Below are 13,875 nucleotides of genomic sequence, written 5' to 3' on the forward strand. Positions count from 1 at the left end.
CTCCTACAGACACTATATGTGTATTCAGAAGAGACAGAAATTTTGTCTGTCTTTAGCAAATCACCCCATAGAAGACTTGAGCACTGCTCATGCTTACTAGCTGTGAGGGTTAGGGGTTATGTCAACTAGACACTCTTAGGTAAGGAGAGGGTGAATGAAGCTCAACCTGGCAGTTACATCACAACCAGATGGCACACCTTGGTATCATAAGCCTTTTGGCATAAGAGTGAGAAACTTGCCCAGGGTCAATTTCGCTTTGGCCTTTCACCTGTTGCTGTAGCTACATCTTGTATCTGGTTCTTCAATCTCCTGTTGAGCCCAGGAGTTGTCAGTGATCTACATATGGGGGATTCATTTGGCGGACTTTGAACCTCTGCATCTACCAGCCTGTGCCCCCTGATGTTCGGCTTTGCCATCTTGCTTCCTGTTCATCAGCTTCCACGTATCTGGAGAAGCATGACTTGAGCTAGACTGGACTTACCTATTTCTACAACTATGTAAATTATTTCCTGTTATGAATTTCTCCCTATATATAGCACATGCACTCATCACTGCTTTTGCTTCTCTAGAGAATCCAACCAAACACAACACCAAAATCAAAATAAAACAAAACCCCTGACATCAAGTCCAATCAGATGGGTTTCTGAGGCTGTACAGCTTTATGGTAGGAAATAGCCTCCGCTTCCTCCTACAGAGCAGCTTGAGTTTGCATCACCAATTGACATTATTATAATGCATAGTTTATATATATATATATTGTAAATATTTTAATATTATATATATATTCAACAAGAGTAAATGTTCTGCTGATTTCAGGCTGTGGCACTACTAGTTTGCTTGACTTATAGACATGAAAAAGAATAATAATTTGTAAATTATTAAGGGTTCATGAGGGAAGAAGGAAAGGAGGGAAGGAGGGAGGGAGGAAGAGGGAGAAGAAAAATGAGGAACCGATACCAAGGGCTCAAGTAGAAAGAAAATGCTTTGAAAATGATGATGGCAACATTGTGCAAATGTGCTTGAGACAATGGATATATGTGTGGATTATGATACGAGTTGTATGAGCCCCCAATAAAATGATTAAAAAAACCAAAAAAAAAATTCACTCAGATGAATACCCTCATAAGAATGTTTTGAAGATTGGTGTGCTTTATTACTGGATGCTCCAGAGTCAATTCCATGTCATGGGGACCCCATATGTGCAGAGTAGAACTGGTCCATAGGGTTTTGAAGAATGAACTTTCAGAAACAGTCAGGATTATCTTCCACAGCATACCTCGATGGGCTCAAACCCCCCTGGGTTAAATGGCATTACTTTGGCAATGCTCTTAGGCAGGTTTCTATCACATACTTAGTTTGCTATTTCTAAAGAATAGTTTGAATAGCAAAAGCAGGCACATTCTCCTTTTACAGAAATATAATCCAAATGCTTAGAATTGATTTCTAGAAACACTTTGAAATATCTCTCTCCTCACTTAGAAGAACATTACTACTTTTTATTATTAGCCTCTTCAAACCCTCATATATTACTTTGTTGTCTTCTAAGAAATAATCTTCAAGTATCTCTAACATAATAATCTTAATTACAATAATTTAAAAATAACCTTTGATGGCTCACTGAAATGGATACATGTTGAACTCGGCTTTTCTTTTAGATAAATATTGGTTCCCTAAAATTAAATAAAATCCTTGTTCATCTTATGAAAACAACTAGATTGTTAGCATTAAGTTATACTGAAAATGCACAAGTTTCTAATGCTAAGTAGTAATCAATATCCCCTATTCCATTTTTTAATACCTTTACTTAAATATGTTAGTAGCCCACTCACTAGGAAAGCAATGATTTCAGAGGCATCTGGACCAATGGTTAGGACCACACAATTTACCTGTACAAAGGGATCATAGTTCTACCCCATTATTGTCACAGAATGTCATCTTCAATTCCATATAAGCTACTAGCCCCACGGGTCATAAAGATAATGAGACAGCAGTTGTGTAAATACTGAATAGAAGCCTCAAGCAATTTGTCCATGAGCTGACAATATTTTGCTTGTCTGAGTTAAAAAGTAAAAGAGCCTTATTTAACACAAAAGTTCCATTGAAGCTAAATTGCTACCCATGAGCTGGGCAAAGCAAGGAGCTGAGTGATTCGACATGCAACTCACTTGCTGAGTCAAGTAAACTAACTTTTTTCTCCACAGGCTAAAAGCTTTCAATAAAATGCCGTGTTTACATCAGATGAAAGTCTACAACTGCTAAGTTCATTTTCATGAACAAATTATTCAGTTGCTTCTATTTTTTGAGGTTCAAATATAAATCTATGATAATTAAGAAGCAAATGAAAATCTATCAGGCTGTCTTTTCGTGTTTCATTTCTCAAGTTTAGCAGTCTCTGTGCACCAAACAAAACAAAGACACAACAAGCTCAAGGGTTTCAGTCCATTCTGACTCATAGTGACCCCAGAGGACAGGGTGGAGCCCCACAGGGTTTCTGAGACTGAAACTCTTTATGGGAGTGGAAAGCCTCGTTTCAAAAAGCTGTTTCACTATCATACTGATTCAAATGTGAACACGCTAGTTATTCAACAGAACTGTGCCCAGTACACAGTCAGCACTTGGCATGTACTGGCAGAATGGATAAACAGGACATTTCCACAACTCAAGCAAAAGTCTCTGCCAGTCAGGCCTCGACCGAATACATGCACAATGTGTCTGTTAATAAATCATTAATTTCCTAGATAATTATAGCATTCACCTTTATAAACTTTACAAGCACTGTCTGAATACTTACATTTTCAATGTATTGATTATCTTTGTAAAAGTGAAATAATCAACTAATATGTTCCACACGCACACACACACACTTCACCCTTGCTGTGAGTTCTTTCCACAGTGGCAAGCATAAGCACCTGGGGTGGGAAGCGGGAAATTCTTCTCTCATGCTAGAGCACATTGCAAAGCCACACAGGTAAAGACATCCACGGAGGGGGCAGGGATGCCAAAACAAAGATGCAGTTGTGGCTTTCAAGTCTTCCTTAATGGAATGTAGTGCAATCTACTATTTCTCAAGTGAATACGCAGTAAAGTCCATTACTAGCTTTCTGGCAGAAAACACTTGTCAAGAAGGCAAGCAAGAAAACTTAAAATAATTAGATTTCTGGGTTATTAATATTCAGGTATTATCAGAGGAAGTGGCTTCCAATCCATTGTAATAACTATAATTATACAGCAGACAAAGTATACACCAGAGCTCTTGAAATGAAAGTGAATCTGAAGACATTATATATTAGGCAGCAAACACCAAAATCTTAATTGTTTATTAAGGACATTAAATCAGATAATAGCTTTAAAACCAAGATATGCTGTTCAGTAAATAGATAATCTTATGGTCAGTAATCTCTACCTCCACAAAAGCCACCTGAAGTGATCTCTTCTTCAAATGCATCAGAGAAACCCCTTCCTGCATTTAGTTTTGCCAGTCGACCATCGATGAACTGAAATTGAGAAGTATGACATATGTTAACTTTTCACTTACTTCATAAATCACATTTCTACCCAGACAGCAAGTATTAATACCACACTCTCATCTAAACAAAATGAGGTGTGTGTATGTGTGGTCAGTAGTTTCCCTCTTTACCCTTAATCCCAATACAACCAATGGATATTTGAAATGGTGGAAATTACAAAACCCTGGACATACTGTGTTTTGCCTTATACATAGCTACATGAGATAAAGTTTGATTTACAAATTAGACAGAGTAAGCAATTAACAATAATAACTAATGGGAGGCCGGGTGCAAGCAAGGGTATGGTGGACAAACGGATGATTCACATCCTGGGTGGAACAAAAGGGAGACTGCGCAAGAGGTCATCACACTGTGCATGTCACACGTTTGGGTCCAGTGAACTTGGCACACCAAAACTGGGAAAAAGAAAATCATGGATTGGTAGAGGGAGTGTTACTGTGTACACAGAAAAACATATACATATGACAAAAAAACTCCTCCACTGAAAGAGCAAGTGCTCACGAAACAACAGTGGAACTGTGAAATTACAAACGCAAACCACAGACTAGCAAAGTGCATAGTAGAACTAAACAGTTTGCTCAACACACAAGCTCCAAAGAGAAGTTCTGCACAGTCAGTAGCTCAGCCTCCTTCCTTGCCCAGCCATTTGCCCGCGGGGCTATCAGACCTCAGTTTCCTCAATATCTGCCCCCATAGCACTGCTGCAAAGATTAAATTTGACCAGTTTAGGTAATGTGCTTAACATGGTCTTTGACAAGGAAGCATTCAAGAAGTGTTAGACATTATAATGGTTGAGATTGTTTTAAATTTTACTAGCCTCCTGTAGAGTTAAAATAAAACATTTTTTGTTTAAACTATTATGTCCTCAAGCACAATAGATTGCCAGGTAATTTTCACCATTTAACAATAAAATAAAACAACTTTGATAATTTCTAGTATATGTGTTGAATGATCAGAATACCATGTTTGTAAATTGAAATATAGTTGACGTCATAAGGCTTAAATAACTGGGCTCGCATACACCAACCTTCTCTGCCATCAAATCAGTTCTGACTCACAGCAACCCCATAGGGCACCGGGACTGCCCCTGTGGGTTCTGAGACTGTGACCCTTTACAGGAGCAGAAAGCCTCACCTTCCCCCAGAGGAGCCACTGGTAGTTTCGAACTGACCTTGCAGTTAGTAGTCCAACACATTGTTACTTCTACATGAGGTCTTACAAACAGTATTTTCCCATTTTTATAAGCCTTTCAAGATTGAGTAATTTTCCGTTGTAATGTTTTTGTTGAAACCCTATCTTTTCAGGAATAGAAGGCATAAAAAAAAATCTCATGATGCAGATTTTGCTATAATTAGTGGACCACATCGTCCAGAAGGCTCTCTAGCGTGTTGCCTTGAGAGATAGGCGTATTTCTTCAGCTATGCACAGTTATACAGGCCCCCCAATTGATGGCAGCATGCAAAAATAGTGGGATACAGCTTTTCCATTAAAGCCCAAAGTGAAACCTGGAGGTGGGCACGAAATAGCCCATGAATCACAGGATGGGTTCAAGGAGGATTCGAGGGACGAACACTGGCTATCAAAAGTCACTGGAAGTCCTAGTCAAGATGCAGATGTTTTGTAGAGTTAACCTCCATAAATTGTTCTTCCAATTTTTCTTGTTAGGGGCCATCGAGTTGGTTATGCCACACAGCAGAACAATTGTTCCCAAGCCGAGCCCACTGGTGCAGCCGCTGTGTCACTCACCTTGTGGAGGGCCCTCTACAGTCAGTGCTATGGAAACTTACCTTTACCCTACTCTAAACGGACAACATTTGAGGATCGTGCGGTATGAAAAAGATTTCTAGGTGATTATTGTATATTGATTCTACACTTGTATTGCTGGCAATAATTGATCTTACTGAACTAGGTCTCCTTTTATCTATCAATTTATGCCATATTATCTAATCCATGGATTATGAAAAATCTTATAAATGTGTGGAAGTCAGCCTATATAATGAAGTATATATACATCAAAATATGAAAAATTTAAATCATTTTTGCAAGGTATACTTGAGTATTTGAGGATCAATATAAAATGTTCATTTCTACCTTTTCTACAAAATTTTCACTCTATATTTAAACACTTGCTTTGACTTCTTGAAAAATCATATATGCCTCCTAGTTTTCCATTTCAATGGTTAATTAAACAGAAAGAATTGAGAAGAGTTATATAGGATTAATATAGTATTCCTGAGGCAGCAATTTCAAGTCATTAATAAAAGAAGGGTAAACCAGTCATGAGACTTTGAGGCTGATATCTCCTATAGAGCAAAATTAACCATGAGAAGTGGATCGACACATTCCAATTCAAAATGTGGTTTTGTTCTCAACTGCCTTTTAATACCATAAAATTTCAATGGTCTCTCACTCCTTTTTAATACCATAAATTCATGTTGAACGCAAATGTGTGATAAGATGGGTGTAGACCAGTTTTTCTCAACCTTCCGAATGTCGTGACCCTTTAATACAGTTTCTCAGGTTGTGGTGACCCTCCCCCCAACCATACAATTATTCTCGTTGCTAGTTCATCACTGTAATTTTGCTACTGTTATGAATCGGGCGACCCCAAAGGGGTTGTGATCCACAGGTTGAGCACCGCTGGTTTAGACAGGTACCATTTATAGGGATGCAGTATTATCTTTTTACAGAACCTGAGTTGCTCTCACAAAATCTAGAAATTGTTGAGGGTAAGGCCATTTTTATATCCTCATCATGGGGGACATGGAATTTACTGTAACTTAAAATCGAGTCTGGGGTGTGAACGCCTGCCTAACTGCCACTTATCAGCTTGCCAATCTTGGACAACATGTGAATACTGAAGAACATGTCAGCTGTTTCCTTCTGTGAAATTAAAAAAAGAGAATACCTTCTTGGATATATATCAAATTCTTATGTTTTAGATACGTATATTAAAGCTTACTTTCCTTACCACTACCACCACTTTTTCTATCTCCATCAATTTTTCAGTGGCCATAGTCCAAGACCAATGTCTTCCTCATTTATGCTTCTTTTAACCTAGCCGAGGAGGCCTGGTGGTGCTATGAGGTAGGCAGTGGCCGTTAAATGCATGGCTAATAATTCAGTCGCAGCAGCCTCTTGGCTCCTGTAAAGATTTACAGTCACCAGAAGCCCTATATTGGGTCACCATAAGTTGGAATTGACTTGATGGCACTGAATGGGTGTGGGTACTTAGCAAAACATTGAACATATACTTAAAACTGAATGAATGTCCGCTGAAAGGTTAAAGTATATTGAACGAATCCAGAAGGGTCATATACTCGACTTGCTTTTAAAATTTTAAATGATAAATTATGAAATTATTCATTCCATTATATTTGTGAGTAAAGCTAACAGCAATGTTAATTTCTTTGCTACACAAAATAAACTGTTAATTTGTACATAAAATTATATAAGGTGCATGCAAAATTGGACTTGCACACATTTCCAACATAGCATTATAAATCAAATTAAAGTGATCTAATTTGAGGGACTAAGTATCATTCTGGGGGGAAAAGGTGAAAGCAAAATAATAAAATTTGAAGCAATACATTACTGACAAGTAGAACAAGCTAAGACATTCTTTTAAAGGACTTAACTTGCTTTAAAAGATTAAGACTACAGGGTTTTTAAAAAAGGTTTTCAATTTCATGTTTACTGGAAATAATCCATCCATTTCAGTTTGAGTGGAACCGTTCATGTCTAAAGAGAGATAAATTCAAAAACTATTTACTGATTATGCATTTTTGAACATGAGTAACTACTTTGTGTTACCAAACTAGTGATTTGAGCCAATGGAAATTAATCACTTGGTAAAGTGCCTCTTGTTATCATTGACTTTGAAAACTATTCTGTCAGGGACAATCACAGGCTTGTCAACTTACACACTAAATGAAAGTGTTTGTTCTTGAAATAAAACATTGAGTTTATTGCATATGCACACTTATAGTATGTACATAAAGAGATACTTGGGTATATATTGAAAAGTGGTAATAAGGAAGAAGAATGCTAAAGGGACAGATCCTTAAACTCCTTTTTCTAATTGTGATTAAAAAACAGCTTTGTATCCAAATGGACTTGGTTCATGGTCAGACCACACTAATAAATTTGGAGCATTTCATAGTAAGTCAAAGAGATAAGAACACTTTTAGCTACTGCTATGTAGAAATAATTTTGAAGTGGAAGACATGATCTCTGTTGTAAAAGCAATGTGTCTAATTTTGACACCTAACCTTGATTAATGGTTATCTACATAATTTAGCAAGCAGACATTTCTAAATAACTCAAAGGCTTAACTTTTTTTTCAGTATTAGCATCATAATTAGTTTGGTATTGCAAATAATGCTGTAACGCTCATAACAATTAAAGATAAAAATATGTTGAAAATCAATTTTTAAAGAAATTTAAGATTTTTCAGATGCTGTTTTTCACATGAGCATTAATATTTTGCTTTCTGTTAAAAAGCAACAACTGGAATTAAAATGCCAATGATCATGCAAAAACATAAAGAGCATAATTGGAAATCCTATTAGAATCACCAACATAAATATATAGTTTGGATTCCATAATTTTAGTATAAAGACAGGCAAAACTGACTGAAATAAGAGTATACTTAATTTTCTATATAAATTATATTGCTGCACCTAAATCAACACATCCAAGAAGAATTTTATATTGATGAACCTTGAGGCATATATCCAAGTATTATGACTGATACACAAAAGAAATGTTTTAAAGTAGCAAAGGTACTTCCTGCTACTCTTTTTGATATTGATATCACTTAGACATTTCAGTAACCACATTTGTTCTGCCAAGTAGGCATCTTAATGGAAATTGAGACAATTAACGGAAATTATCTGTTCTTTCAAATGCACTTAAGTAATCAATACTGCAGAATGAAAATGAATACTCACCATTTCAATTAGATCTTTAAAGTGAAATGAGCATTTTAACACTGTGATAATAACATAAAGAATAGTCTCGGTGACAAGTTTCTTTCCAGAAAATCTTGAAGACTATAGTCTGTCCAGATTTACAGTATACTCATTAATATTACAGGCACCAAACAAACAAACAGAACAAAGCCCCTGCCACTGAGTCAATACTGACTCACAGCAGCCCTAGGCCCTGTGGGTTTTGGAGACGTAAAGATTTACGCCTCATCTTTCTCCTGGACTGTACCTTTCCATTAAAGATAAACCGTTAGGCTTTTCACAACTCATTACGTCTTCACCAGTGAGTGCATTCAAGCCACAACGTGCACAGGAAGTTGTGCTGCTATCAGTATTCTCATCTAGCCAAGTGAAAGAAGGCTTCAAAAAGCTCATGGAAAGTTTCCATTGTCTTTCTCTTCCATCTTTTCACGAACTATTAGAAGCTTCCATGTATAGAATATCAATACATAATGCCAATCCATCAAAGTTCTGATGGTAACATGAAGTGAAATTCAGAATTCTTATATACTTAAAGAAAACATTGCTTTAAAAAACACCTCATAAGAAGTTTGTAGGTGAGGGAGGGAATCACCGTGTAGTTCTCAGACAAGCTAGAGAAGAGGCAAGGTGGAGCACTGTATTTTTGGCTGTTAGCATACCAGGCTCATTACTGAAACTAAGTAACAGGTACAGAAGCACAATTAAACAAATCTACACACCTAAATTCTCTCTTCAGCCTGAAGGGAAAATGATCGTTCTCAAAAATTCACCTCATGTAAGAAACTCTTCTAGGGCACAGCCATAAGCTGAAAATGCTAATAAAATGTGAGTTCCTGAGACTAGACAAAATAGGGACTTTATTACGTTGTTGTTTTTTTAAAGCACAATCTATCAATTCAAAGAAACATTCAAAATTCCTTTAAAATATAGTGGCTGCCTGGCGGAGAGAGTGAGGGAAGGAAGGGGAAGGTCACTGTTTAGGTGGTTTTGCGTAACTTTCTAGTCATGGAAAGCGTGGCACTGGATAAGGGTGACAGTGTATAATATGATTTATATAATCAACATCAGTGAATTGTACAGGTTGAACAATTTTGACTTGTGAATGCCTTTGTACATAATATACTGAGCTTAAAAGAAATCAAAAAGCATAGTCAAATATTCTTTTTAAATGCTCACTAAACTGGCAGGTTAGAGAAAAACGTATTAAAGTGTGACAATAAATTCGGGCATTTTGCTATTTATAGAATCTTCCTAAATGTAAAACATTCAGGTAGTAGCTATATAGAAATACAAAGTACCATGGTGTCCAAGTGGACAAGAGGAAGATTAGTTTAGAGCTCAAGCCAAGAAGATTACAGTAGGTGGAGGAATAGGAATAAGATATTGTTCTTATTACAGTTCTAAGATTAAGTAACTAGATGATTGTGGGCTCTAGTATATGTTACATCACCAAGACAAAGAACTACAAAGACCTTGTGTAACATAAAGAGTCCTCCGTTAAATGCTAATGACTTTTAGAACATGTGACTTAAAATGAGAGAATAGAACAGCACTGCTCTCTAAGATAAATCAACTGACAGATACTAAACAATTTGCCAAATACTTTAGTTATTGAATTTTATGATCACCAGACCAAGGAATCAACTAATTTACCACTCAATATATATTTAATCAAATGCTGGCTATATTCCAGGCACTTTTCTAGATGCTTGACATAAATAAACGAAACAGATAAATTTCCAAGCCTCTTGATACATAATTATCTAGTGTCGGGGATTACAACATGAAATGAGAATGGTAATAAAGTCAGTAGTGTTAGAAAGTGAGGCACATTAGAGAACCACATAGAACTGCTTAAGGGAAGGAGAGGCACCTTGGGCAACAAACATCCCATTTTCAACTGTGTGGTCAGGGTAGGCTTCATGAAGAAGTTCTCTGACGGATACAAGGCATTGAGTGAGGGGGTTTAATGGGAGAGGCAAGCTACAGGCAGAAGGAAGAGCCATCAGCAACGGCACAGGAAGGGAGGCAGGTTCACGCAGGCTTGTTCGTAGCTCCAAGTGGCCAGAGGCACTTTAAACTCATCATCTCCAAACTCAGAAGGCTTCTCAATTATGCCAATCTGGTTTTCCCTAATCCACCTCATTTCCACCATTTAGATCATGATGTTCTATCTTCTCTCATAGCTATCCAACTGCCTCCCCCATTCTCTCAGTTGATAACATGGTTCCTAATCTCACTAAGAGAACAAGCAGTCCAGAGAGAAACTGTTGAAGTTCTCAGCACGACCTTTGCCTTCGCCTGTGTTCTCCGTCTGCTCTGGTACAGAGGTGCTCCTCAGGAAGATTTACTCACCTTACAATTATGCCTTCTCTCTCCTGTGTCTAGTTTTCTCTGTTAGGTTTCCTCCCAACCAGCTACATACTTATTTCTTTTCTTGACCCCATGTACTTCTCTAGAGCTGTACCCTTTTCTCTGTGTAGCAGCAAAATTCCTCAAAAGACTTGTTGTTATTTTCATATGCACACCTGCTCCTCCCATGTTTTGTCAATGATTTCTTCCCACCACTCCAGCAAGTTAGCTTTTCATGAGGTCATTATATTACTATATGCAGGGGCCAAATTTTCATTTTAATGAACCTGTCCCAAGCACTTGACACTTCAGATCTCTCTGCCTCTTGGGTATTCTAATGCATGCTCCTGATTTCTCTTTTACCTCATTTTAAAATCATTTTTTAAAAAATCATTTTATTGGGGGCTCTTACAATCCGTCTATCCATCCATTGTGTCAAGTACCTTTGGTACATATGTTGCCATTATCAGTTTCAAAACATTTTCTTTCTACTTGAGTCCTTAATATCAGCTTGTCCCCGCCCCCAACCCTCCCTTCTTCATGAGCTCCTGCTAATGTATAAATTATTATTTTTTAGATATCTTATACCAAACAGGTCTCTTTTTTTGGCCTCCTCTATTATGGTCCCCTCTATCCTCACCCTCTGAAGCTCTTGTCACTTCTATTCATACTCATTTATTTGGTAATTTGGTTACCTGGTCTGTAATCTAAGGTATTAAATACCGCTAGGATGCTGAAGAGTGTCCATTTTCTATTTCCAGTCCAATTTTCTCCTCTGCCTTTGTTAGTCTGCCTGCTCCTTATTTCCACTTGGATGTCGAGTAGACATCTCAAACTTAACATGTCCCAAACTGCACTCATTCTTCTCGACAAAATCTCTTCGACCTGCACTCTCTTCCTTCTTAATTAAATGACAACAACTATCCTTCCAGGCTCTCAGATGAGAAACTGAGGGATTCATTCTTGATGTCTTCCTCTGAAATGTCATTTCAATTGTTCAGTGTATTCATAGTTTTAACTTCAAAGCAGATACACAGACTGATCGCATCTTACCATTTCTCCCAGCAACCATTTCCAAACAGCTATACTCTCTTCCCTGTCTGATAGCAGTGGCCTTTCAATCTTCCTTCTCTGTCCATTGCTGATCACCTCGTGGGCTAATGTGCAAGTAGCACAATCTCCATCAAGTCTACACTGCTTGTGTCATGTTAAATTACAATCTCACCTTCAACCCTGGAAGTCCATTTCCTTATCCTGCTGTACTTCCCCTTAACACCTCAGAACATTCAGAATTCTGTAGTACTCTTGTTTACTGTTGGGTTGGTCTCCTTCTCCCGTGATAAACGTTTCAGAAATCAAGAACTCTTCTCTCCAGTTTTCTAGAGTATCCCCAAATTCAGACCACTGCCTGGTAGACAGTAATGCACTCAGACTGGATTCATTGAATAAGAGGATAAGTAGGTCATATTCAAGTGTAACAGGATCTCCAGGTGAGCTGGAGTGCAGTCAGTCTGAATCGCACATTGAGAAAAATCGTTAAGAATATTTCTTGAAATTAATTAACAAATTATCCTTTGTGTGTGAGGGGAGTGGGGGATCCTATCTTCCCTTTGGTATCCTTTACTTCTGTCATTAAGCCCTTGCATCTTCCTTATGTCACATTTCATTTTTATTTTCTCATGTTATGAAATATGTACCTTACACAGTTGAAATCTCCATCTGTTCAGATATTAATACTTCAAAATGTTGAATCTTTAGTACGAGTATTGCATGTGTGAATCTTAACTATAGATTAAAAACTATGAAATAAGTACCATCACAATTGTGTTTTTTTAAAAAAATTAATAGAAAAATATAAGTTTATAACCATTTATTATTTATGCTAAAAAGGTTTTTTCCCTAAATCTTCCAAAATCTCTAGCTAACATACAAGGAAAACTTATGGCTCTTACTCTACTCCTTCTCTCCAGTGTCTTGTTGAGTCAGGGCATGCGAGCCATGGCAATAAAGACACAATGTGTTGTACACAGCGCATGCGAGCCATGGCAATAAAGACACAATGCGTTGTACACAGCGTATGCGAGCCATGGCAATAAAGACACAATGTGTTGTACACAGCGCATGCGAGCCATGGCAATAAAGACACAATGTGTTGTACACAGCGCATGCGAGCCATGGCAATAAAGACACAATGTGTTGTACACAGCGCATGCGAGCCATGGCAATAAAGACACAATGTGTTGTACACAGCGCATGCGAGCCATGGCAACAAAGACACAATGTGTTGTACACAGCGCATGCGAGCCATGGCAATAAAGACACAATGTGTTGTACACAGCGCATGCGAGCCATGGCAATAAAGACACAATATGTTGTACACAGCGCATGCGAGCCATGGCAATAAAGACACAATGTGTTGTACACAGCGTATGCGAGCCATGGCAATAAAGACACAATGTGTTGTACACAGCGTATGCGAGCCATTGCAACAAAGACACAATGTGTTGTACACAGCGTATGCGAGCCATGGCAACAAAGACACAATGTGTTGTACACAGCGTATGCGAGCCATGGCAATAAAGACACAATGTGTTGTACACAGCGTATGCGAGCCATTGCAATAAAGACACAATGTGTTGTACACAGCGCATGCGAGCCATGGCAATAAAGACACAATGTGTTGTACACAGCGTATGCGAGCCATGGCAACAAAGACACAATGTGTTGTACACAGCGTATGCGAGCCATGGCAATAAAGACACAATGTGTTGTACACAGCGTATGCGAGCCATGGCAAGAAAGACACAATGTGTTGTACACAGCGTATGCGAGCCATGGCAACAAAGACACAATGTGTTGTACACAGCGTATGCGAGCCATGGCAATAAAGACACAATGTGTTGTACACAGCGTATGCGAGCCATGGCAAGAAAGACACAATGTGTTGTACACAGCGTATGCGAGCCATGGCAATAAAGACACAATGTTGTTGTACACAGCGTATGCGAGCCATGGCAACAAAG

The 13,875-nt window shown here is 38.0% G+C and overlaps 1 protein-coding gene across 2 annotated transcripts in view; it reads right to left on the bottom strand.

The window, feature by feature from the left end:
* The window catches only part of DENND1B (DENN domain containing 1B), a 315,144-nt gene that overhangs the window by 56,892 nt on the left and 244,377 nt on the right, over positions 1-13,875 (bottom strand). For both annotated transcript variants that reach the window (XM_075528710.1, XM_075528703.1), the window contains exon 15: positions 3,404-3,494. In XM_075528710.1, the coding sequence (XP_075384825.1) occupies positions 3,404-3,494 (91 nt within the window). The remainder of the gene's footprint in view (positions 1-3,403; positions 3,495-13,875) is intronic.

Source organism: Tenrec ecaudatus, chromosome 1 (assembly GCF_050624435.1).
Source record: "Tenrec ecaudatus isolate mTenEca1 chromosome 1, mTenEca1.hap1, whole genome shotgun sequence".
Taxonomy (NCBI): Eukaryota; Metazoa; Chordata; class Mammalia; order Afrosoricida; family Tenrecidae; genus Tenrec; species Tenrec ecaudatus.